The sequence below is a fragment of the Phalacrocorax aristotelis genome, chromosome 7 (genome assembly GCF_949628215.1).
Source record: "Phalacrocorax aristotelis chromosome 7, bGulAri2.1, whole genome shotgun sequence".
Lineage (NCBI taxonomy): Eukaryota > Metazoa > Chordata > Aves > Suliformes > Phalacrocoracidae > Phalacrocorax > Phalacrocorax aristotelis.
In genome coordinates this window covers 23,343,906-23,371,789 of record NC_134282.1, presented here as the reverse complement: position 1 = coordinate 23,371,789, position 27,884 = coordinate 23,343,906, and the positions used below count along the sequence as shown (strand labels likewise).

General features: G+C 38.8%; 1 protein-coding gene across 5 annotated transcripts in view; it reads left to right on the top strand.

Annotated features, from left to right (window-relative positions):
- Nucleotides 1–27,884, top strand: part of CLSTN2 (calsyntenin 2) — a 461,620-nt gene that overhangs the window by 410,397 nt on the left and 23,339 nt on the right. For all 5 annotated transcript variants that reach the window (XM_075099250.1, XM_075099252.1, XM_075099254.1 and 2 more), the window contains 2 exons: nucleotides 9,277–9,439; nucleotides 25,121–25,287. In XM_075099250.1, coding sequence (XP_074955351.1) covers nucleotides 9,277–9,439; nucleotides 25,121–25,287 — 330 coding nt within the window. The remainder of the gene's footprint in view (nucleotides 1–9,276; nucleotides 9,440–25,120; nucleotides 25,288–27,884) is intronic.

Sequence of the window (27,884 nt, the reverse complement as noted above, 5' to 3'; positions counted from 1 at the left end):
AAACATATTATTTAAAAACAAACAAACAAACAAAAAACAGTACATAATATGAATATTTTAGAGCTTTATTTAAAGTTTCCTGAAGAGATTGTGGAGATGCTGGGGACATATTTGCAATCTGCACAGGTCAAGAATATACTGTCCCTTTGCCACCAAAGTTTTAATCCTTTTCGGTTTCAGCAATGCTTAGATTAAGTAAAGCCAACGCATGTGGCAAGTATCTGTCCTAATACACAAAACCTGTTCCTGAGGTAGAATAAATAATACTACAAGACATAACAATTTATGTTATTGGATTCATTTGATTGGTCTGTTTGCACTTTGCTTTTTTTTTATTTTCAATTGCTCTTCCTCAGAATGAATATGCTGGCAGATTATACTGTAGCACATAGCCAACTTGAAGTGCATATCTGTTGATACTCATAAAAGCAAATTTTTACTATAAAGACCACATATTCACAGCAGAAATATATTTTTGTTCATTATATTAGAAAACAGAAATGCACTATATACCCCAGGTATCCAATGAAGTAAGCACATCCTGAATACTGAATATCTGCACACTGAATTACATACTTGCAGTCTACACTAGGCCATTTTTGCAGTATATCTTTTGTTCTTGGTGGTGATGGGATAATTAAAAAAAAAAACTACAAAGAAATCATAAGGTGCTTATAGACAATGACAAAAAGAGATAAACAGTCAACAATGTAACTTATTTCCCTATATCACTTAATCAGCTTTTGCAGGTAGCTCAGTTAGTGAAATTTAAGGCAAAGAAGAAATCAAAAGAGAGCAGCAGAGTTATAGCAAAGGCAATGCCCTAAGGTATATTCTTTTCTTTTTTTTAAACTAACATGCCTTAATCATGGAAGTCTGTGGATGAGAACTGACAATAGGAAAACAATTAAGATACTAAATGAGTTTCTAAAGTAACAGATAAAAGCTCATTCAACAACGTCATTAAAGTTCCCATTCATCAGAGACAACAGTTATAAACCCCAGACTGGGACAGGAGAAAGTCTTTACTATGCTCACCTTCGGATTGCCTTAGTGCAAAACTCATCAGTTTTGGGCAGAATGACTGCTCTGCCTAAAACTCTTAAGGAAAGTTATTTTTATTTTGCATATGTATGACTATACATATCCAAATATATAGAGGACATTTTTCTTTAAAAAATTGCAAATAAATTTAACTTTTTCACTTTTACTTGAAATCCACTGCCAAATGTTTCCAAATTGATATCTTTTTCAGGCTTGTGTTTACAGTGGCAGTATTTCTTAGGTCCCTGTTAGAGCTGTAATGAAACTGCCTTTCAGAACCTTTAAGTCTGTTGCCTTTTGACTCACTGTTTGTATGCAGTACAGTGCTTTCTCTCAGTGCTATAAAAATATATAAAAAATATATGAAAAGAATATTTTGATATATCAAAATATATTTTAAAAAAACTATGAAAAATATTGGAACCATTTAAATATCTATTTAGTGTCACCAAGAGAAAAGAACAATGCCAAAATCTGTAAATTTTTACAGTGCTCTTTCAGAAAGGATTCTTTTGGAAATGGAAAGAAAAACGTGGTATTTTTTAAACTTAAAATAATATCCCTGTCCAAATAGCATCAGTGTTCTGTAGTCAGAACAAGCGTAATAGGTGCCATACTTTGAAGCAGATTTACAAAGCATGTGCTGCTTTCAGAACAGGGCAGAGGGTTTGATCTGGGTGCTGTAACTGAGTGGATAATGCTAACGCCTATAAGCATAAGATCAAAGAGAGATTCCCTGCATTTGTCATCTTCTTTAGCAAAGTGAGATAAAAATGCAGAGCCTGAGTTGTCTCTCCATGTTTACAAACTTTTAATGATGATGACCTCCATCAGCTCTATTGAGACATGCTTGCAAATAAGGAAACTATTCCATTGTTAAGGTTTTCCTATAAGCACTGTACATATTCTGTACAGGAGCGTACAGAGGATTTGAGGTGAATGTTTTGCTTGCTTGAAGGACTTGCAGATTTATAGATATAGTAATGTACATCCAAAGGGAAAGTGTTACTGTTAATAAAAGCATAACAATGATTAATAATATAAAGTACTAATTAATAAGTGTGATAATAATTCAAACTCTTAATGAAGATATGTTGCGCTGCAACTCTTTTTTTAGTGGAAACAGTGCCTTCTTCACCTTCTGTAGACTGCATTTTTTTAGACATGCACAACCATTGGAGAAGGCATTTTTGTACAGAAATGGTGACAGACTAAGCATGACTAATTTTCTATTACACTACTTTATGAAGAAATGTAATTTATAATCCCAAGTGTACTCCTGACCTCCTTGCAAGCAGAGGTAAGTGCTAGTATTCTAGCTGCTTGGGTATTGTAATCCCCATGTGAATGTGGTTCTTCTTTCTTTAATGACTCCATTTTGCCATAAATTAATATAATACCCTTCTCCACTATAGTCTGGATTATAGAGTGGCCTAAATGTTTTACTTATTGAAATACTACCAAACAGCAGAAAACAGATTTATTGAGAGGCCACAGAATTCACAGAATGCGATGAAGAAAAGACCGCTACTGAAGTGCTCCATGGTCTTATAAATAGTTACAGTTCTGTAAAGGCCAGTACATCTTGGAGTGACAATCCAGCAGTTCAGTCAAGATGATTTATATTCTGTAAAGTTAGGTTGAACAAACAGAAGTGCTCATTCTTTCTTCAGTTTAAGTCCCCTCTGTAGATAAGAATTCAATTGTAGAAGTGAATTAATTCATTCAATGTTAATGTTTAATGGAAATCATACTTAGAATTTTTCCATATAAAGGAGAGGAGGAGGTTTGAACACCTTTGCAATTTCTGTGTATATCCTTTATTCACTTTCAAAAAGTTAAGCTCTGTGTTTGCAGATTTAAAACACCTCTAGTCTGCGACAGAAATTAATGTATTTGTAGATTGGTTCACCAGCCCAGCTGTTTGCAATGACTACTACACTCTTCTTAATAAACAACTGTATTTTCAATTTTTTAGCACATAACTCACTCTCAGTAGTCAGTCTCTTAGAGTGTCCTTCTGAGGAGATGCACTAGCCCCATTAACATTTCCTTTGACATTTGACCTTTGGGCATGAGCACAACCACAACACAGCTGACACTCTGGCCTAATTTAGGATATTTTTTTTTCAGAATATACTAGGTAATTTTTTCTCATGTGCAACTATTTAAATTTGAGTCAGTTAATAAGACTGGAATAATCCCAATTTGCATGAGAGTTGGTGAAAGAATGTGACACAGTCAGCTGGCCAGTTTGTTAGTGACATATTGTAACGAAACAGAAAGGAGGGGAAATGACCAAAATAACAACAATAAAAAAGCGCCAGTGGAATTGAAATTGAATTTATTGTTTTGATATAACTTAATATTTAAGGTGCTATAAAAGATGGAATGCTGTAGGTAAAAAAAAAAAATGCTAAAACTCATAGCAAGGGGAAAGAGTAATAGAAGTACTGGAAAAAAATCCAAACCTGAAAGACAGATGGGAGGGCTGTGTATCAGAGGCATATAAGAATGAAGGAGTTACCTAGAGGATAAATTCCTCTATTGCTGCTTCCAAATACTTGAAATAGAAAATTCTTTCAGAAAGAAAATTTAGCTTAACTTGAAGTGTTTACCAGTCTGCTGATACCAGCCAAATCACAATGAAAGAAAAGATGGAAAAGAGCACTCCAGTTAGGCTGAAAGCATTTTAGCATTTTCAGACAAAATTGTTACAGTTTGTACCTTCACTTTGATGTTTAGGGTTTTTTAATTATTAATTTATTTTCTTTTTTATGTCTGAAGTATGTTTACGATAAAATAGCAAGACTGATGAAAATAAAAAATTTGGGATTCTTTTTTCCACAGAGAATTTAGGATTTGGGGTGGTTTATTTCTAAAAGGGAATTTAAAAAAATCTGTTTTGCAAAGCAGTTTTGTTCCTATTCTTGCGAACCTCCCAGTTCACATCAGTAGTCAGCAATTAACAGAAGAAAAGTATTATGAAGCTGGCACTAGGTAAACAAGAGCAGAACAAAGGCAGCGACAGTGTCTATGGGGTAGGGCATCGCAAGTTTTGAAAGAGGGCTTGCTTAGCCAGAACTTGCTCTACCTCCGCCAAGGTAGAGCTTTTCTGAAAGCGTGAAGTTAATTTGGAAGAGGACTTGCATTCATGTTATATATTTACAAACACCTCCATGCTAGAATATGTGCACTTTGTGCAGTCCATTGTAGCAGCCAGTAATTGTGGTTCTGAAATGAATACACAGATTTTATTCTCTAGACTTTTACTTCTCATCAAAGGTGGTATAACTACAGAACATCTAATCTTTATGTGAAAGGAGTGCAAACTCCTTAAAGCCTTAGACATATGTCATCATTTAAAAAGGATCTGATTCATAAACATCCATGGTGCCAGCATCAATAACAAATGACATCCAGTTTTTCAAAACATGGTGGAATGTGCATGTAGAAATAATGTCCACATAACCTCCCCCAGATATGTCATGGTAGGAGTTGTCTGTGTAAGAAAGTCATCACACATCAAAACACAGAGGCATCTTACGCATCTTTCAAAAACTTTGGAGAGGTTTGTCTGTCTTTTTCAAATATAGCCAGAGGAAGACAGTGGTGGTATTGCTGCTGTACCTCATAGCCAGGTGGTTACAGCAGCCACCTTTAAGATAGCAAACCTGAATTGTAATTCCTGTGGCTAAGAGTTTTTTGACATCTCCCGTCTTTAAGAAGTATTTCTTATATTCAGGGTCCAAAATGAGGCACAGTATTTTAGATGTGGTCTAATGAATGTCGAGTAAGGGGGTGGGGGTGGGGGATGGGGGCAGTGTTGAGAGGTTCAGAGCATGTTAAGACACTACAAAAGGTATCAAGAAGTGAATAGAGTGGCATGCTCTGTTTTTTAGAGCTAGATTAAGGTACTTTCTTCAAACAACCTGAAGAAAATGACAGTTCAGACCACTTAGGCAGAAAGGAGTTTGTGTCTCATACCTGTGCTAAGTAGCGTTATTTATAGTAAGTAGAGACCTTTCCTTGCCTTCCTTTTCTTCTTACTGCTTTTTTGTGGATGTTTGAGTGTATTCTGAGAACATTTCCTCAGCAAAGTCACACAAACCAGAGAGAGGGGAAGCAATATCTGCTTTCTCAGCTCTAAAAGGATAGACTGAGAGTACGCACTGAGTAGCACTGACAGGACATGCAGAGCTGTTCGCGTGGTCAAACTCAGTGGTCTGTTAAACATTACTTAAGGGACTTTCAGGAAGCTAGTCAGAGGGTTGTGAATATTGTGTGGCTCTTCAGCATTGAACTGAGGCAGTGGGACACTTCTCGCAGTACAAGTTCTCTTGCCAAACAGGCGAATGATCCATTTTGCACTAGTATGTCCCAGCTGACCTAAGTGAGGTTAAAAATCTGTAAGCTGTAAAGTGCATGTTCTCATGCATGCATGCCTAGCTCTTATATACAAAGCCATAAAAAGAGACATTTTGCAGACCAACAAAGTCTGTTTCCAAGCACCATGTGCTTCTCAGACCAAAGTGTTTTGGTTTCAGACTGTTCCTAAGCATTCCAATATCAAACAGAAAAATCTCTGACATTCTTCATCAGAAGATGCTAAAAGCTTTAATGTCTTGGGAAACTTACTTCGTAAGATTTAGACTGAGTCCATTTTCATCTATTTCATAAAAGCATATTCACAGAATCACAGAATGGTAAGGGTTGGAAGGGACCTCTGGAGATCATCTCGTCCAACCCCCCTGCTCGAGCAGGCACACCTAGAGCTGGGCGCACAGGATTGCATCCAGGTGGGTTTTGAATGTCTCCAGGGAAGGAGACTCCACAGCCTCCCTGGGCAGCCTGTGCCACTGCCCTGTCACCCTCACAGGAAAGAAGTTTCTTCTCATGTTTAGCTGGAACTTCCTGTGTTCCAACTTGTGCCCATTGCCCCTTGTCCTGTCGTTGGGCACCTCTGAAGAGTCTTGCCCCATCCTCTTGACACGCACCCTGTAGATATTTATGGGTATTGATGAGATGCCCCCTCAGTCTTCTCTTGTCTAAGCTAAACAAACCCAGGTCTCTCAGCGTTTTGACATAAGGGAGATGCTCCAGTCTCCTGATCATCTTCATAGCTCTCCGCTGGACTTGTTCAAGCAGTTCCACGTCCTTCTTAAACTGGGGGGCCCAAAACTGGACACGGTACCCCAAATGTGGTCTCACTAGGGCAGAGTAGAGGGGGAAGATAACCTCCCTCAATCTGCTGGCCACACTCCTTTTCATGCATCCCTGGATACCACTGGCCTTCTTGGCCACAAGGGCACATTGTTGGCTCATGGACAACTTTTCTACCAGCACTCCCAGGTCCTTCTGAACAGAGCCGCTTTCCAGTAGTTCGGCCCCAGCCATTCCATTCCAATACAGTGGCTTGTAATCAGCACTAAGACTTCAAGCTGGTTGAGTCACTGTGATTTAATTAATACATTTTAGAGGCACACTGACATGATAGAGTGATTAGGCCAACCTAGCCAAGCAATCTTTAAAAGCCAAGCTCACTCATCTGTAATTTTATCTCATTAGGATAGCATTATAAATTAGGTTTTTTAAAATAAAATTCTTACTTGAGATGATTAAAATTTCTTTATTTACTAAACTAGTATATTTTATAATTTTATTTTCATAGCTTCACTGCAATCATATTACGTTCCATTGCCACTGTGGAATGCATGCAGGGAAAGAATTGGCCTCCTGTGTTAAGAAGGTGAAGAAGGTGTCTGAAATGACAGCATAACAAATTACACTCCACAATTATTTGTTTCATTATTTTGTTGCCTGTGAAATGGCCAGGCATTAAACACTACCTGCTGCTGAGTGACTTGGACATATTCCAGAGTTTTTAAATAATTTTATTGCTTCCTTCTAGAATATTTGTTTTTACACTGGGACCCAGGACAGATACTTAAAGGTATTTTGGTGGAATATATGTGTGTCTGTGTACTTAAGCTGTATTGAAATCATACGACAACTACGCACCTGACAAACTTGGGTGCTTTTGAAATCTCAGAAAACACCAAGCTGAGACTTTAGGTGCCTAAATTCCCTTTAAAATAAAACTTGATATGTTTGTGTGTTGAAATTTAAAAAAAGCATGCAGGCGATGGTTTGAGGACTTCACCAAGCTGTCTGTATTTGCACTTCCTTATGTTCCAGAATGTATCAGAAAAAATAGAGGTTAGTAAATACTTTTTCTAGTGTGGACATCTGCAGCTGGACATCTGCATTTTTCTTGGAAGCACTGGAGCCCAGCTGTCAGTGTCTCAAATTGTGGAATTTTTGTAATCTTGTGTTTCCAGAAAGCATTTCCTTTGAAAAAAGTAACTAACTGCTCTATTGGTCAGTCGATAGGATAATCAGATTAGACATTATCATGCTCTTTATGTATATGATGTCCCACAATGTTTGGGTTTGCTATATTAAATTGCTCTTACTTTTCTTAAATGCGAGGAGGATTGCTCACTCATTGAACAGCACTTGGGGCATCCCAAGCAATGGAGTTTAGGACTGCAAAACAGAAATACTCTGGAACAGTTCTCAGAGAAGTGTCAAGTATTAATGCCTGTAGTTTTGGTCATGCAAGGTCTCTCAAACTCAGGCATGTCATTCAGTTCGTTTTATATAAAATGTCTGACACATGCAGCTGTGATGCATCACATTCTAATGATCAGGTCAGGAAACTTGGCAAGCTGTTTTTCCTTGAAAGGGAGGCCTGCATAATATTATCCATGATTGCTGTTTGTTCAATAAAGTTTTCAGTCCTCCAATTTATTTACTTTCAATTTTGGTTTCAGTTCATTTAACCTTCAGAAAACATTTGTGCTGTCTGTTGCTTACAAAGGGAAGGCTCTAGCAGCCCCTTGCTGCATTTATCTCTTGCTGTGGAGCTATGATGTCTGCAGTAATAAATGTATCCGTTTGAAATAGAAGTGATTAAGTTCTTGTTGAAATGTCTTCTGGAACAAAACATTAGCTTTTGCTTTCAAAGGGCAGATATTGCAGCAGATAGCACTTAACCCTGGCCAAGGACAAAGTGTTATGTTTAAACATCACTTTTCTGCTTCCCTCTATGAAACAGCAAGGATATCTGCATTCAGGCACTTCCATTTCTTAATATATCAAAATAAGTAAGTATCTCTGCAGAATTGAAAGTAGCATGATTGTAACTATTGCTTTATTTTTTAAAACAGCCCACACATCCTACCAATTTGCTGTGATTTATTTCTTTGAACTTTTAAATCTGAAAGATACAACAAAGGAAAAAAAATTGGGCAGGCATTGATAGTTACACACTAGACTTCTGTCTTCAGAGGCACTGATTCACCTAGCTGTACATTTCTGAACTAAACCAAATTTGACCATCTTGCAGTAATCCCTGGTCATCCAGCTCAGAGATTCATATGAAATTTGACACTAATATTGTAATCTTGAAAGTATGTTGGAACTGTGACCATTGCTTTTTAGAGCTAATGTATATCAGTGAAAATATATAGATCCTCATTTTGCTGACTATCTTGAGAAAAGCTCAAGGCCAAAAGATGGAGCATGGAGAAGATTTGAGTTTCCTGCCCAAATCAGGTAGACACATAGACTGTTTGTCCATCTGTGTGTACACAGAGCACAACAGAGGTCCTTCTAGTACTACGGAGGTCCTGATGCATTGCATAGGACTAAGTACTAATGCAATAAGTTAATAATGACAATTGAATCAAAGCATTGATAATAACTCATCAATCTAGTGACTAAGTGCTACATATTTTCTTAATTTGAAGCTAATAGGGATCCCTGGTATCTATGCTGGTACCTCCCAAGAATGCAACTCTTACACACAGTTTTGTACTCTCAAAAGTTGATATAGACATTAAGAAACTAATATTATGTATTAACAAATGTGAATATACAGGCCAAAAACCAAATTGTCTCATTTTCTGTTTTATCCATGTCTCGTTTTCAAAGAGGGTGTTTTAAGATACCTCTATTTAGCAATTATATTCCGCAAATATACCACAAGTATTTATAAACATTGTTTTGACTTTCATTGATTTTAGTGATGTGCTTATTGCAATGATGTTATTTTTTTCTATGGTGGAATTTGGAAACAATACAACTTTAAAAACGTATGGGAAATAAAAATTAGTCATCTGACAATAAGTGTTAATTAATATTTTTCTCTTGCATTCTGTCTTCCAGATTTGTGATAAAGAATGGCATTACTATGTTGTCAATGTTGAGTTTCCTGTTGTTACATTATACATGGATGGAACAACATATGAACCTTACCTTGTGACCAATGATTGGCCTATCCACCCTTCACATATAGCCATGCAGCTGACAGTTGGTGCTTGTTGGCAAGGTAATATGACTGCAAAGAGTAGACAGTAGAATTATGAATTCAGACCAAAAAGAATCTTATTTGTCTCACTGATTGCATAGTAAATAAATTAGTAAAAGGTTGATGGTATAAAATCAGAAGTAAATCCAGAGTTAATAATGAATCAAATCCAAGGATAAAATGGATGGGAGGTTAACAGGCTTTGCATTTCCATCAGCTAAAGAAGGGTTGAATACAGTTTGTGTATTCAGTATGAAAGATTGTCTTTATCTTTTTTCTTCACTTAATTTCCCTTGTTCTCCAGCTTTAAGCAAACTATCTAAATACTACTCTAAAGAACTCCAGTAATCTCCTGTCAGTCTTTGCATCAAATCTCTTTCACAACTCATGGCCCAGTCCTGTGCTCTTCACATTGGATGTATATCACTTATAATTCCACTAATTTAATCACTGCTTCTGTTATAGACCAGATATAAAAGTGAGAGCAAAATAAAACCAAAAGCCTCAACCCCAGAGCCATACCTGTATAGGCCTTTGCCTAAATACTGATTTTTCTTGTTTTCTACCCTTTATAATCCCTCTCTTCTCATTCTTTTTTCTGGTCCTTATGCCACTGTTTCTTTTTGTCTTCTCTGCCTTACATATGAAGCAGTCCTCTTTTTTCTGCTCATCTGCTCTTTTACGTTGTCTCCGTTACCCTTCCATGTTGATTTTCTATTTATGCACTGTGTCTTACTTTCACTTAAGACAAAGTATTGAAGTGAAGCAAACTGTGTAATTAGGAAAAAATGCTTTAACACAGATTGTGTTTCTTTCTTACTCTTTAATGTTTGTTCACTTTTTTCCGTTATTACCTTGTTTACCAGTTTGATCTCTGCTCATTTACAATACGTTATCTGCAAAATTTGGACATCTTATGCATGGCAGAGCTGTTCGGTGTAAATAGCATTAGAAACAAATCCAGCTGTTAGATTATCAACACCTTGGGGTAAAGATCCAATCTTTACTTTGATGACAACATGCAGAATAAAGCCACAATAATCCTAGAAACAAGATTTGATAAGTTTTGAATAGTGATCACTGAGATAGGTATTATGATAGCTAGCTAATCAGCGTGACACTAATCCCATATATTTGTAAAAGTATAGACTGATTCTCGGTTAACTGGTATTTGCATGTGTAGGCTTCCACCTCTATAGGATGATCTTTAGGTGTATTGGAATTTTTCATTGATTTTAAATAAATAACAGAATACATTTTATTTTACTATGAGGTGTTATTATTCTAAGGGAATGTTACTCTTTTTTTAGCTAAAAATACATAGTGAAGTACTATCAAACTCTTCAGAGACCAGAACTTCAATTTAGCCAGAGGTTACTGGCATGAATAGTTGACAGATACCAATTTGATTTAAATGAATTTTCTTTTAGTCTGATCTGTTTTCTTTTCTTATGTAGTTTTGGTGCAGTATTTTTAAATCAAAGTTCCAGAGTTAACAAATGCAGATGTAATTTGTCAACGGAGTAAATTCATTTCTTTCCAGACATGAGCAAATGCCATAGGGACTGTGAATAATCATTGAGTATTGCCTTCTGAAAAATCAGCATTTCTCAGTAGCTGTGCTAAAGAAATTTTATTTTCATCCCTTACTTCGTCCCTTACTTCATCTTTATTCTAGGTTCTTCTACATGGGTCTACATAAACATTTTTGTGCATTATTTGTATTACTTCTGTCCCTTAACTTCTTAGACTTAACTTTATCACTGTTTAATAGCGATCTTCAGGCTTTTTTTTTTTCCTGAAGGCCTCAATGTTGGTGGAAAACTACCCCCCTCACTTCTCACCTGAATCTCATGTTAATCATCATGCAGGTGCCAAGTATTGTAAACTGTGGAGGAGTAACTTTATCCATGGAACATGCACTATATAAGCAAAAGCTCTGCCAGTTTTGCCACTGTGCTGCACCTGTGGGTTTCATCTACCTCCACGGCAGCTGAATACAATAAGAATAATCTTGTTTCCTTTTCATCTTTGTCTCTTTATCTGAAATTTTTAATAGAAAAAATTAAGGTAAAACTTCTCAGCAAGGATCACAATAAATTTAGACCACAGACTATATTTGGTGTTAAAGCTGTTAAATAAATAGAAAGTTGCAGTTGTTTTTGGACATTTTTAGCTTTGCCTTGAATAATTTGATGGCTTAATCAATGACCGTTCAGGATAAGATTCTTCATCCCTTTTGGTGAAACACCCAATTTAAACTACTAAAATTTTACCTACTGCTGCTGTCAATATTTACTGCAAGATTATGTTATTCCTATTTTAATAGTGTGAGAATTGAAGCTCATCAAAAGAAGAAACAAGTTTTACATCTCATGAAAGTGTCAAGATTTAGCTAAGATAGCGTACTAAAGATTCTGATAAACTATCATGTGTCAGGCAAAAAAAAGATGAACTTTTAATGCTTATATGTAACAAGATTTGAAGATATTGCTTTTGGCAAAGCTTATCTTTTGATAAGTTTGTTTAGAATGCCTCAAACTATTTTAAATGAATGGTATGGAAAGTCACTGTTAATAGGATTCAGCACTCTATTTCAGTCTGTTGGATTGTAGTTATTCAACGTATAAAACCAATCTATTCCATTCAAAATGTTAATTTTCAAAATCGATGTATTTCAAGATAAAGCGGATCTATGAAACAAATAATTTGACTTCTAAATAGTTTCAGTGAAACTGTTAACTGAATTGCCTTAGGACAATGCATTTTGGCTGGTAAGAATAGTCTAAACCTTTATATTTTCAAAGCATTAGAAAATTGGTTTAAACCATCTATGATTTATTTCAGTAAAAATACGCAGTGATTTAGGTGGCATAAGACATTCAGGGGGCTCCTTCTTAAAAGCATATGAGGACTTTCTAGCTCTGGTTTGCTCAGTCTATTTTCTTCCCTTTTCATCAAAGCACTGGCAGAACGGGAACACAAGCTCTAACCTCTTCCTTCAGAAAGGACAAGACTTTTTTCTGTCTTTACTAAACCATTTTATAGTTCTGAGTCCACAGTGTCAATTTATCAAAGTCATATTGTTTGAAAAACAATCTCAACTCAGCCAACTAAATGAACCAGAAGAAATAACATTCTTTCTTCTTACCACACCAATTCTGATTTGCTCACAGCAAAAAGTAAGTCATCATGACTGTGGGGCAGCTTAAGAAATGGTGGGAAACATGAAGAGTGTATTTAGACGGCAAAGCAAAAAATCAAGAACAAAAAGAATTGTAATTTACTCTTGTAGCACTGATAGGAAAATGTGCTACTGCTTTGAAGGATTTACCCTTTCCTATATGACAATTTTCAGTTCTAGTCTGGAAACTGAGAGTTGTTCTGCTGTTTCTCTAGAAACCTGAGAATTTTCCAGGTTATGAGACAAGTCACTTTCAGCCCTGGTCTTTTCATCTCTTACACTGGTACTCGTCCGGAGGTTATGTAGCAAGTATCATGCTTGCACCTCCTTTTTGTCTTTCTCAGAGTTATGTCATGGAGGAGTCTCAGGCACACAAAGAGAATTCTTTTATTTGAGATTAATATTTCCTATTATTAATATTTCAATTCCAGAGTAACTCTTTTCTTACTTTTATAGCCTTGTTTATAGCATCTATTATGAAAAATTAGGTTAGTTTTTATTTCTGCCTTCAGCTGTTCAAGTGAAATATAAGAGCAGTTCAAGTTCAGTGCTGTTCTCCTGCATCTAATGTGAAAACAAACAAAATGTACAATGTCTCAGGCTTACATAAATTTAAACTTTAGCCTATGATGTGCTCACTGACCCAGCTGCATCAAACCATTTGGTTTGGGGGGTTTTTGGTTGGGTTTTTTTTGGTGGATTTTGGGTTTTTTTTTAATATCATTATTCCAGTTGTAATGGGCAAATCTCTCCTACATCTTTACCCTTGCCTTGGCAGTGTAAAAAACATGGCTGATTTGTTTGTCCTGTTTTTATACAATATTTCTTTAAATAATGTGAGTTGAGTGCCAGGACTCTCCTAAAAGGAGGAAAAAATAGCCTTTTCCTGAAGAACAGTCTTTTCCATGGGGCAAGCAGGTATTGGAGGCAGAAGTTAGGGTCCCAGTGTATGGGTGGCCACAGAGAGTGAAGCAGAGGGTGAAGATGGCTGAAAGAGCAGACAGTGAAGCTTTAAAGATGATAGAAGAGAATCTTCCTAAGGTCTGTCAGGTACTGGGTAACCAAGCCTGGGGGATAGCTTCCAGCTTTAATAACACAACGGGCATGAGGAAAGTTGTATTAAAAAAAAATTGTTTTTAATGTTTTGTTCCGGCATAATCAATATGAATTTTCTCAAGTTAAAATTAGGTATTCTGGATCTTACCCTCGTTTAATCTTCCTTGTTTAATTTAAAAACCTTTCTTCAGGGAGTTCATTAAGGGGAAGATGTAGGCAGAGCTACTTCATTGATTTAGGGTACTATCACAATAGTTAGCATAGAGTTAATTGGTTTTTATTTTGTGTAGTTCATTTTTAATACTGCTGTACTTCGGGGGGGTGGGGGTGTAGTTTATTTGAGAGATGATGTTAAAGCATTGTCTTTAGGCTAAACTGTCTGTGTTGCTTCAGTGACATGTGACCCAACAGCAGTGACAGCTGGAGACAGAAACTTCTTAACCTGTTGCAGCCTATCTCCAACAGAGCGCCAGTCTTCATGTATGGCAAATCCTAGCTTACTTCTTCATGTCCCTGTACTCAGCACTGGTGAGGCCACACCTTGAATGTTGTGTTCAGTTTTGGGCCCCCCAGTACAGGAAGGACATTGAGGTGCTGGAGCATGTCCAGAGAAGGGCAACAAAGACTGTGAAGGGTCTCGAGAGCAAGTCTTCTGAGGAGAGGTTGAGGGAACTGGGGTTGTTTAGCCTGGAGAAGAGGAGGCTGAGGGGAGATCTTATTTCGTTCTATAACTACCTGAAAGGAGGTTGTAGGGAGGTGAGTGTTGGCCTCTTCTCCCAAGTTACTAGTGATAGAACGAGAGGAAATGGCCTCAAGCTGTGTCAGGGGAGGTTTAGATTGGATAATAGGAAAAATTTCTTCACTGAAAGAGTGGTCAGGCACTGGAACAGGCTGCCCAGAGAGGTGGTGGAGTTGCCATCCCTGGAGGTATTTAAAAGACATGTAGATGTGGCACTTCAGGCATGGTTTAGGAGACATGGTAGTGTTGGGTTGATGGTTGGACTTGATGATCCTAGAGGTTTTTTCCATCCTTAATGATTTTATGATTCTATGAATCTTAGCTGTGATTTCAGTGACTCTAGGCCTGGAAGAAGGTAATACTGGCTACAGAGCTGAGCAAACTGGACTGTTAGTGAACTAACTGGGGGTGGAAATTAATAGTTTGGAGTGCTAGTACAGCTGTTCCTGAAATTAGGCCTTTATGTACCCTGGTAAAGTTTGACAGCTTTCTCTGCAGATACTTAGGGTTAAGGATGTAAATTAATTTTAACTTCTTTAAAGGGTGTTTTTTGTTCACAACAGTGATCTCACAGATGATTGTCAAGGGTGCGATTGTGATGTAGGTGGGGTAATTTAGGTCCAAAATGCTATTTTGTGTCTAATGGTGAAAGAAATTTTAAGGTTAAATTACTCTTTCTCAAGGGCAACTAAAGGACCATATTGACTTGCCTGCATGTTCACGTCCCAGAACAAAAGAGACACCAAGGACAACACATGGAAAGTGTGACCCTGGCACTGTTTCTGAACCTCTACCTTCCTGAATGGATGTTAGAAGCAGAAATGGTCCATCGGGATAGGAGTGAGCTCATCAAGGCTTGACTTCAGCCTTCATTTCTACTCCCTTCTTCTCTAACAATAAGAATATTCTAGATTTGCCCTTCCAGCTTAAGATTCTCAGGAGCTTTCCAAACAATAAAGAGGTAACACAGTTCTGTAGCAATTAAGTAGAGTTACCCTTACTCTGTGAGGATAAAATGCAATATCAAGAGGGTAGGTGATTTTTCCTCAGGTCACTTAAAAAGATCTGCATCACAGCAAGAATAGAATCAGACTTCCTAATCAACAACAAAATTGTTCTTATTGTCCCTTTTAGCTTTTGCAATCCTGTTTCATTCTCCTAAGCAATACAAACAAATTAAGGTTCGCTTATCCTTGAGTTGCACTTTCCAGGAGCTTACTTTAGTAAGTTCTCCTCTGAGTTCATTATTTTTGATTCAGTTTACCTGAGGACATAGCAAATGGACCCTTTTACAGAGTGAAAAATTTCTTCCATTAAACCAAGGTTTATAGGTTCCCATTCTGAACCCTTTATTGCTAAATATTCTGTCGCAAAGGCAGCCAGAAGAAGGGAGCAAGTTACATGATTTGGTAGTCTTATAATCTTTTGTACCACAGGGTGCAAACAGACTTCCTTCAGGTTTCTCTGATAAGATAAGGTCTTGAGTTCATATTCTTTCCCTCCCAAAATGGCTTGTTTCTTTATGTATCAATCCCAAAGTTCTGTCAGGAAAGTAGTGACACAAGTTAATGACTCGTCATACGGTTATATTGTAGTTTTCCATGACTGCAAGTCATTATTTCTAACAATGCCACCTATTCTAGAGTGTTGGAGCTTCACAGGGTAATTATGCTGGCCACATTTTGCAGGGGAAGGTCTTTAGCAGAAGCCTGTCAGCAGGAAAACTTTCTTATCATTAATATTGCAGAAGGTTATTGTAGTTCCTGTTTTCTAAAAAATTTCATTTTTCTATTCTGTTTTTCTTTTGTATTCTTCTGCAATTTTCCTCTTTCCTTAACCTAGGCTGGAGACCAATTTTTTTATAGAGCACTTCTGTGGAGTAACCTCATTAACTTCATATGTCAGCACTCTGCTGACATGTCAATCACAAAGTTGCAGTCTGACTTACTATTCAAGGCAAGAAGAATGGTAAGAGTTAAAAGTTAGAGAGGAATCAGATCACTGAGAGACAAACTGTGGGCAGTGTAGCAGCAACACTGCCTGTATCACTCAACCTTGGACTTTCCCCAGAAATTAAGAAATTCTACAGATAAAGATTACCCCCTACTGTGCATTCTAACACCAGTGGATTGTGCCTTGGGGCTGACATAGCTTGTACCAACCTGAGGCCTCAGTGGAATGATACAAGCAAACAAATTAATGCAAGACCACCTAGGTAGGTTTCAGCATAATGTGATGCTGAATATCTGTATACTGATGTTTCTATTAGTACACCAGTGTTCTCTCTGTATTACCCTTCTCATCAAAAACAAGAGTGGATTTCAAGGCACTTCACAGATCTTTGCTGGAATTTTAGGTGTAGCAGAAATACAAACATGTGGAAGGTTAGTTCAGGTGAGTGTTTTCTTGGAGAGCTGAATTTGCATTATATCTGTTAATAATTCAGCCTAGATATAGGTCCCTTATTTAATTGAATTTCTGCACTGGAGACTATGCAACAGCACAAGAATGTTATCTGAAGAATAGGAATATAGTTTTTTGAGGAACATTAGCATCACTTGGACTGTGGTCTACTCTAAGATATCTAAGATTGTAACATTTTTTCATGATTGGCATAATTTCCCACAGTTCCCCTAGAAACAACAAAAATGTATTGGCTTAATTGTGAGAGATTATAGAGTGTCTTTCTTATCTTTAGAAAAATTATCTTAAATAGCATAAGTTATACCACACTTTTGATCTGTGGCTCTATTGCACAGAGATAGATTAGCATACGCATACTTAAAAGCAGGTAGCCTTTAAGTGTTCTCTGTACGTGCCTTATTTCACATAATGCTTTAAAGCCTAAAGCTGTCTATATGAGTTTATCAGGTTATGATATCTACCAAGAGCATGGGCAGACTTAAATAGTGCCATGTTTGATGAGTAATTTTCTGAGTAATTTTTGTCTGAGTGATATAAAAAAAGCTAAAACTTTTTTTGTGCTGAGAGGCTCTGGGAGTATAAAAACCTGAGTTGCTAGTTGGGACTGTTCCTGAAATCTGTGTTACTTTTCATCCTGTTTAATAGCCAATCTACTTATCAGGGAATTAAACTGAGCTCCCTAAACTGCCATAATGAAAAGGTTGGATAAATTTGGGGGCTTGGACCTGAGGACTTAAGAGCTAGAATATCTTGCAGCTGCTTCCAGATTCACTTCAATCTTTATGTTGGGACCCTGAATAATCGATCATTCCTTAATTATCTGGCTCAGTACAACCAGAATCTATAATGTCTTAAAAGAATCACATCTCAGTTGGAAATGCTCTTGATTCATCATTTCCAGTGAGAACATCGTTGTGCTTAGGCTACCCTAATAATTACTTGTTCATTATTAGGGTAGAGCAAAAGGCCTAAAAGAAAATCTGTGAGCTCAATAAAGTCACTTTTTTTTGACAAAAAGGCACAAGGACAAGTGTAAGGTCATGTACCTGGGAAAACATAATCTGGGAGTGCAGCACAGACTGGGATCCACCTGGCTGGGGAGCAGCTCTGTGGAAAGGGACCTGAGGGTCCTGGTGGACAGGAAGCTCAACATGAGCGAACAGCGTGCTGCTGCAGCCAAGAAGGCCAACAGGATGCTGGGTTGCATCAAAAAGGGCATCACCAGCAGAGAGAAAGAAGGCATTATCCAGCTCTACTCAGCGCTTGTCAGGCCACACCTGGAGTACTGTGTACGGTTCTGGTCCCCGCTATACAAAAAGGATGTGGACAGGCTGGAAGGGGTGCAGAGAAGGGCCACCAAGAAGATCAAAGGACTGGGAAGCCTGCCATATGAGGATAGGCTGGGAGAACTGGGTTTGTTCAGCCTTGAGAAAAGGAGGCTCAGAGGGGATCTCATCACCATGAACCAGTACTTAAGGGGTAGCTACAAAGAAGATGGAGACTCCCTTTTTACAAGGAGTCACATGGAGAGGACAAGGGGGAATGGACACAAGTTGCTCTTGGGGAGATTCCGATTGGACACGAGAGGGAAATTTTTCACAGTGAGGCCAGTCAACCATTGGAATGATCTCCCCAGGGAAGTGGTTGTCTCAGCCACATTGGACACTTTCAGGAGTCGTCTGGACAGGGTGCTGGGCCATCTTGTCTAGACTGTGCTTCCTAGAAAGGTTGGACTAGATGACCCCTAAGGTCCCTTCCAACTTGTGATTCTGTGATTCTGTGGAATTGTTTTTTGGAGATTGATAAGTGAATGCAAACAGCACTTTACATCTCTGAAGTCAAAACAATACAACTGTAAAAAATCTATGGTAATCAAATTCTGTCACATTTTATATCAACCCAATGTGAAAATAAAAATAAAAAACCAACCCAAACCAAAATGGTGTCATGGTAATAAGGTCTCCTTCATTAATGAATGCATCTTAACCCCATGAAATCTGAACCCTGAGAATCTTCAGTTTCTGCTGGGCTGTCCAATGTTATATCTAACAGAACTTCCGCACGGCTGGCATCAGAAGATGTTTGCTAGATGACAGTCCCTAACCCCCTTAAATTGTTATTCATCTAAGAGATGCTAGCTGTTTACGACAAGGTGATGTGTATACTAGATGCATTTGTTTTCCTCCACCTGCATAAGGGAGTCATCTTGACTGATTTGCCCACAAGTAGTACAGGCATCTGCAATATACTCATCTAAAATGAAGTAGGTTAATTCTACATTTGATCTGTTAGGTTTGAAATTTCAGGCACCAGTTGTAACAGTGCTTGTGACTCTTTAGGAATATGCCACACGCAGTGATGTTGTAAAGTCTTGCTTTCATTGGCAGCTTGATCATTCCCCACTGAGGGCTACTACAAGGGTGCAGCATACTGCCTTTTCTGCTGTGTGTGTCCGCCTCCGACTTGCGCTTCCTGCTCCAGTGTGCTCTGGTGCTGGGCATGGTGTGAACACAGGCACCAGCTGTGAATAGCACAGGAGGGAAGTAACACTCAGAAGTAGTCAGAGGGTGATAAAGTTCTTGTGGGGAGGGAATACCCTGACCCTAGTGTAGGAGGTGCCTCTGCCTAACCCTACACCCAGGCTGCAACTAATATCATGAGACATTAGTAGACCCTGATAATTCTAGTTATCTAGATAATTCCAGTAGCAGCATGCATGTATGTATTTTTGCAGCTCGCTCTGAGCCCTGTGCCTATTTTATGTCTCAGCTGTCTCTTTCTCAGAACCATAACCGAAGTATCTGCTATAATGGTTTTAGCTGGTGGGAAGGCCAGCAGGCCAGGGCAGGACCCTTCTTCTTCTGTATGTTTTGGTGTCAGTGTGTGTGCTGTACTTGTTCACCTCCACCAGCATTCAGGTTTAGCAGGAAAGGAAAGTAACTCAGAAATACTTTATCAAGGTGACCCTGGATAAAGTTCTGGTGGGAGGGACCCCTCTGCCCCTAGTGCCTGAGCTGTCCTACTTGCTTTATCAGAGTTCCAGGCAGAAGAGATCAGAACTAGCATAGAAGAAGAAGAAGAATCCCAGTCCAGAAAATAGTTATTATTTTAGCAAGTGAAAAATGTGATGCATACTACTTTGACAATGACTAAGCAGTGAACGGCATTATAGTGAATAATTATGCATGTCAACAGTTCCTCTGGATGCCTCCCACAGTCTGTTGAAACAATCTTCCCATTACAAGGATTGAATTAAGCCAAAAAGCCAACATCCATCCTCCTATATCTGCCAGACTTTGGGAGTGGATGTGCATGCTGGATCAGGTGGAAAAAACTATGACTGTGACTGCAACATTTGCATTTAAAGAAGGGAACAACCCAGTAGCTTTGAAAATTTGTCATGCAAGGGTCTGTAGTGAGAATAAGTGACCTTGTTCTATAGTGTTGTTTCAGTCTTTTGTGTTACAGACATCAACCTAATTCCCTGACTGACAACAGGGAAGGTTCCATTTTCCTTTGCTGGTCACAAGTTAAGTAGTCTTAACTACTTAACTACCTCCAAGAATTAACAGTTACAGCATATTATTTTGTAGTAACCAGTAAACATAGAGCTGAGTGAAACACATTTAACAGCTGAGGAGTAGGTTTTCTTATTCTCTCAGGTCTTGAAGCTATAACATCTTCATGGAGGTGAGCTGTATCTGAGCTGTATCACTCGTAAGAAAGGGCAAAAAGACACTGACAGCAAAAAAGTCCCATGAAACTTGCTGAGGCAATCTAAACTAACTGGATGGCCTGACCTCTGAATAGAAACTGGCAGATGCCGTGTGACACGCTATTTTTCACTGCACTGTGACACTGGGAAGTAGAAAAACTTTTAGGACACTTGGATTACATCAAGATTATCATCACTGGAGCTCCACTTTGTTTGCTGAATTGTTGCTCCAGGGGATCATGTAATCTATTTAGGTCTTCATTATCTCAAAAATATTGTTGCTTAGGCTCAGTTTGGTGTCAGAACCAAGAGTTAAGTTCAACGTGTCTTAAAGCAGTAAGAGCTGTTAGGAGTAGCTTATGCATTTTCCTCAGTTGTTTCTTAGCATGTGGTCATTTCAGTGATGAGTCAAATTCAGACAATGGAACTGAGCATTCCTCCTGCCCAGTGAAGTCAGTGGCTCTGAGCTGCCTGTTGGCTGCGTGTGGAGCTGTACAGGCATGAAATGTATCATGGTCAGGGTCAAAGGATCTCAATCAGTATTTAGAAGAATTTGGATAATATTCCGTCAAAATGTTTCTATCAGCATTGGCTAAAATTATGCACTGTGCTTTAGCACGCTACCATTTCCATGATGGATTAAATACATTTATACGTATCTAATCTTGGAAGCTAAGAATTTTAGGACTACTAGGACTTGGAGATTGGCCATCCTGGGCTAGATTTTCACCCACTGACAAGCTGAGGTCAAATACTTGAAGAATATTAGATTGCAGAAGCAGAAGGAAAGAGGGCATTCAAACATGCTAATATAGTAGAACCAAGCATGAATAAAACACTGATACAGACAGGAGTAAAACAGTCAATTGCTGAGGTTTCGCCAATTTATTCTGGCAATTTTTCTTCTTACATTTTTTGAGATTGAAAAACTATATTGCCAGTAATCCCTTTTATCAAAGCTAGAATACAGGATTGTAGCAGATTGGCTTTAGGCCATGCCTTCAATTTTAGCAAGAGTTTTGGTTTTTGCTTCCTGATTTTATTGCACTGGATTTTGTCCATTTTCAGTCTAATGATTACTGGCAATTGAAACACATCAGCAAGCTAACATGCCCCACTGAGCTGAGAGGATTCTGAAATGCTGAGGTAGAAGAATATCAAAATGTCAACATGCTGCAATTACAAGCAATGGTGATAAGAGTCAGATAGAATGACTTCTGTTCATCTTCGAGGATAAGATTGGCAGGTATATAATTTTGTCTTTAACTCTGGTAAAAGGTCCTTATGGAAGGCTTATTTACAAGTCTATTTTTTCTAATTAAGTATGAGATAGTATTCTTTTTTTAAGTGCTCATATACTTTAATGTGGAAAACGCTAGTATTCACACTGCCCTGGATTAACAGGCATGTCCTATGTAAAACACGTATAAAATTGAGAAGAATGCTAGATTATGGTTAGTACTTCAGATAATAGTATGAGTTCCAGGAAAAGCACAAGGGTTGATCATAGTCTCCAGTGTTAGGTAGAAGATTAAAGAAAAGGCCTTATTTAGCCTGGCAAAGGAAAAGGGAAGACATAGCCATATTTTGACAGCTCACACTCCCTATTAGGAATAAACTTCCAACTCTAAGGATCAATGGTCATTGGAGTGGATTGCTTGGGGAGCCTCTGACTTCAGAAGAGTTTAGAACAGCTCAGGCAAATCTTGAAGAATGGATTAAGTACAGCTGTTCTTGTCTTGAGTCTTGGGGACAGACAGTATCATCCCTCTGTCCCTTCAGACTCTGCTATCAGTTGTTCTGGTGCAATTGTCCCAGGCTGAATCACCCTGTCTCAAACATGGACTTAGTTTTGCAGATTTTCTCTACTGACACAGTATAAGCATAGCCAGTCCCAGCTCTTTTTCACTCATATTTTCTTGATATATTTGCTTGTTTTACATAGCAGTTGATAGCCTCTCCAGAACAAAGATTACATCACCTCCTTTATAGTCCAAAATCAAGCTATACATCTGCACAAAACCCAACCTTAGTCCTCTGAACAGGGTAAGTATGTAAGCCTGTTCTACAGATACTCACTTTTTTTTTTTTGCAGTGTCTGTATTTGCAGAGCATTTTAAAACCTTATTCCTGGAAATACTCATATTCTCTTCCATGCTTTATGTTAGTGGCTGGGCAGATGATTTACAGGACAGATGACTTTAAACAAGAATTATGCATCTCCAAGATGGTAATGTCTCCTTGTACATCACCATTTTTTAGAGTGGGGCTTGGACACAGTGAATACTCTGTATATTCAATATGGTTTATGGGTAATTACTCTATCATTGTAAATGACCTAGCAATGTAATTGTAAGTGCTTTGTCAATGACATCAGAGAAGAACTAGTCCAAAGTGAAAAAAACAATTAAAAAACAAAATGTCCAAACCTGAAATTCATATTCATGCAAGTAAGCACCAGTCATGTTGCTCTGTAGCTTTTCTTCAACTGGTTTATCCTGCTTATTTCTGACAGGCATAGCTACAGCACTGAATTCTTTGTCCTAGCTTCTTGCCTAGTCCTTTATACATTTTAATGAGCTAGTTTCTCATTTAAATACAGTAGCTTATCTGAGACTGCTTCTTATTTTTCATCTCCTCAGAACTATTAAGATCTACTGGCACAGTTACTGTAAGTTTCTCAATTTCAAAGCTCCAGGGTTAGTGTTGGTGTTTTAGCCTTGGAACTTGCTTTCTTCAGAATTCTGTTAGGGGTATGAGAATTTGAAGCTTCAAAGCACAATGTGATTCCCTTCTTCTGCAAGGTCTTATCTGGTTTTCTCTCTTTGTCTCCTGTTTAGGTAGAGGTTTGTTGGTGTTTTTTTGGGGTTTGGCTTTTTTTTTTTAATTTGGCTTTTTTTTTTTAATTTGGCTTACCTTTTTCTGTCCAGATACATTGCTGCTGTATTACTGGCAACACATACTTTTAAAGACAATGTAAACAGATAAATATAACAACATTTTTGCTGAAAAGTCAATGTCCCAGTAATGCATTATCTTTACCAAATAATCATATTGGTAAGTAGCAGAATGGCTGAAATCACTGCACAAACTAATCCTGCATTTTTGCTGTTGCATACATTAAAGTTTCTATGAAACCGAAAAAATATTCTGCCTAAAGGAATTTTTCTGTCTAATGGACAAACGAATGAAAGAGTAAGGAATATTAATCTCTCCTTGAGGATCTTTATTTGGAGTAAAAAGAGAGGCAGTGTGTGTTGCAATGTTAACAAAAAAGAACAAAATCTGTCTACTTCTATGAAGAAACAGCCTGCTTAGGCACCTTCTTTTCTCTCAGTACACCAGTGTGTATTTTCTTCACTATATAAAATAAGTCAGGTCTTCTTCATAGTCCTCATACTGCATAGACTAGAAGTGATGTTTTTCAGGCTTTTAGGTAGCAACATCAGCCTAAAGAAAATTTGCCATTTCATCCCTATCCTAAGGCCAATCCACACACAAATCTTCAAGCTAAAGTTCAAGCTTGAGCTAGCATGCCTGGCAGAAAGAGGTTGTTTGACACTAAAGCTACAAACACTGTAGAGATGAGTTATCTACCAATTACAACAGCTTATCAATTGCTAATCCAATTAGTCTGCATGGCTTCACTGTTGCGTGGCTCTCTCAGTCCTCTCAGGCTCAAGATAAGAAGTAATTCACGTGCACCGATATAGCTAACACTTGCAGGAAAGACAAGCCCTAACAATTCTCCTAGAGGAGGATGAGTAAATCACTAAATATCCCAAGAGTAATTTAGATGCTATGATCACTGGTGCAGTCAGTATGTAATCACATTTTATTGACAGCTCCTAAAGATCAGTCTTCCTTTGAAGCTGCCTAGAGTGAAACTGAACAGAGTGTAGCTAGAGGGCCTAACGCAACATACAGTGACAAGACCTGATCGGGCACAAATGAGCTGATTTGGGTAAGGGAAGCACTATAAGCCTTTTAGGATAGTGCTGTGCGTTGGCCTGCATTCACTGCTGTGAATTTACACTGTATCCTTAGAGGCAACTCTTTGTAGAGAGTGGGGCAGTTTGCTTGCACAGAGCCCTGACAATTAGCACATCTAAGAACTTCAGTCAGTATGTCTTTTGTAGGAGCGAGACAAAGGCTGTGTAAGTGATCTTGTAATAGAAAACTTGCAAATATAGTTTCTGTACAAATAAATGTTGGACCTTAAGCATTTTTTTAAATTCATGTTTGATCACTTTAATTATTTCATCAATTCATTTTTAAAACTGCCGTACTTCCTTGGACACAGGTTTGGGAAGCCATGTTTCATCTCAGAGTATGTTATCACAGGTATATAAACACCTGAATACAATACTGGAAAAACACTGACAAGAATCTTAAAGACAGGCTGCTACTAAGTACCTCCAACAACCCACAAAGCAATTCCACTTATCACAATAAGTAGGATCTTAAATATGCTTGGCTAAAATGGATATAAATTCTTTAAATGCATTAAAAAATAAAGTGACTTATTAGATGTACTGTTTGTTTATTGGTATCAGTAATAATTTTATATTCTTTTTCTTGCAGGAGGTGAAGTCACCAAGCCCAGATTTGCTCAGTATTTCCATGGCAGCCTGGCCAGTCTTACTATCCGGCCTGGCAAAATTGAGAGTCAGAAAGTGATTTCCTGTTTGCAGGCCTGCAAGGAAGGTCTGGATATTAATTCTCTTGAGAGTCTTGGCCAAGGAATAAAGGTGAGAGATGAACTGGCGACATCGTTGATAAAAATTTAGAGCTGATTTATGAAGTGAAGAGCCCAAGGTAGAGTACACACAGTACAAATGCACTCCCAGAAGCAATGTAATTTCACATAAAGTCATGCAAAGAAAAAGCGGAACAGTAGAAGAGCTGTGACACTGGAAAGAAAAATGTTTCCATTATTGCAAAGCTAGATGCTTAGAAAGGAGGGCGCTGCTGATATTTCAGAGTCCATAAGAACTGCCAGGTCGTGTTCTCATGCTTATTTTGGTCGTTTTACAGACATAGATGTGATCGCAAAGAATTATTGAATTTTGATCTCAAGTAACTTTAAAGCAATGGAAAACATAAGCGGAATATCTTTCATCTGAAGGCAACTCTGGAACAAGTCCTAATGCACTAGTATTGAAAATTCAAAGTGTGTTCCAAGAGGAAAATGTTATGTGACATGAAAATTGGACAATAAAAAAAAAACCCTAAAGTCAATAAATTAAAATTTTACATTTGCATATAAATCATTATCCATCTTCATTGTGCATATGACTTTCTTTACTGATATTGTAACACTTTCTCTAAGGTTGAAGAACAACAGACAGAGAGAAATCCTGTTTCACTTGACATAATGGCCAGATTGCTTTGCATTCATTAAGACAAACTGTTCTTTCAGATACATGTGTAGGACCTTGACTATAACTTCTGTAACACTTACATGAGATGCATTGTCAGTTTCCCTTTAGCGATACCATGATTAGAGAAGGATTGAGTCAGAGATCATTTAGGCAGACTGGATCCTTGCAAATCCATGGGCCCTGACAGTATGCGCCTACGAGCGCTGAGGGAGCTGGTAGATGTTCTTGCTGAGCCACTCTCCATCACCTTTGAAAGGTCATGGAGGACAGGAGAAGTGCCTGAGGACTGGAGGAAAGCAAATGTCACTTCTATCTTCAGAAAGGGCAAGACGAAGGATCTGGGAAACCACAGGCCAGTCAGCCTCACCTCCATCCCTGGAAAGGTGATGGAGCTGTTCATCCTGGAGGTCATCTCCAGGCATGTAGGGGAAAAGAAGGTTATCAGAAAGAGTCATCATGGATTCACCAAGGGAAGATCATGCTTGACTAACCTGATAGCCTTCTATGATGGTGTGACTGGCTGGGTCAACGAAGGGAGAGCAGTGGATGTTGTCTATCTTGACTTCAGTAAGGCAGTTGACACTGTCTGCCATAACATCCTCATAGGTAAGCTTAGGAAGTGTGGGTTGGATAAGTGGACAGTGAGGTGGACAGAGACTTGGCTCAACAACAGAACTCAGAGGGTTGTGATCAATGGAGCAGAGTCTGGCTGGAGGCCTGTCGCTAGTGGTGTTCCCCAGGGGTCTGTGCTGGGTCCAGTCCTGTTCAACATGTTCATCAATGACCTGGATATAGGGGCAGAGTGTAACCTCAGCAAGTTTGCTGATGATACCAAGCTGGGAGGAGTGGCTGATACACCAGAAGGCTGTGCTGCCATCAAGTGAGACTTGGACAGAGGCTGGAGAGCTGGGCCAAGGGGAACCTCATGAAATTCAACACGAGCAAGTGTAAGGCCCTCCACCTGGGGAGGAACAACCCCATGAACCAGTACAGGCTGTGGGCCAAACTACTGGAAAGTGGCTCTGTTGAGAAGGACCTGGGAGTGCTGGTGGACAGCAGCTTGCCCATGAGCCAACAATGTGCCCTTGTGGCCAGGAAGGCCAATGGTATCCAGGGATGCATGAAAAGGAGATTGAGTGGCCAGCAGATTGAGAGAGGTTATTCTCCCCCTCTACTCTGCCCTAGTGAGACCACATTTGGGGTACTGTGTCCAGTTTTGGGCCTCCCAGTTTAAGAAGGATGTGGAACTGCTTGAACAAGTCCAGCGGAGAGCTATGAAGATGATCAGGAGACTGGAGCATCTCCCTTATGTCAAAACGCTGAGAGACCTGGGTGTGTTTAGCCTAGACAAGAGAAGACTGAGGGGGCATCTCATCAATACCCATAAATATCTAAAGGGTGGGTGTCAAGAGGATGGGGCAAGACTCTTCAGAGGTGCCCAACAACAGGACAAGGGGCAATGGGCACAAGTTGGAACACAGGAAGTTCCAGCTAAACATGAGAAGAAACTTCTTTCCTGTGAGGGTGCCAGAGCAGGGGCACAGGCTGCCCAGGGAGGCTGTGGAGTCTCCTTCCCTGGAGACATTCAAAACCCACCTGGACGTGTTCCTGTGCCCCCTGCTCTGGGTGTGCCTGCTCAAGCAGGGGGGTTGGTTGAGATGGTCTCCAGAGGTCTCTTCCAACACCTGCCATTCTGTGAGTCTGTGATTAGATGACAGGTGTTCTTCTGCCTAATGTGTAAACCTGCTGTTAAGCTGTTTCCTAGCACACAAATCAAAATACCATCTTCCAAAGGAGGTGAGCTTTAAATTCAGACTGGGAAGATACGTTGGCTGCAGACTGTGCATCCTGTGAAACTGCACAGGTGGTTTTTTAGTGTGTTGTTTTTCCGTGGTGAGGGTGGCGGTGCTGTAACACGTGATCTAGCGCATGCAGTGGAAGTACCATGTACTACATTTTATTAG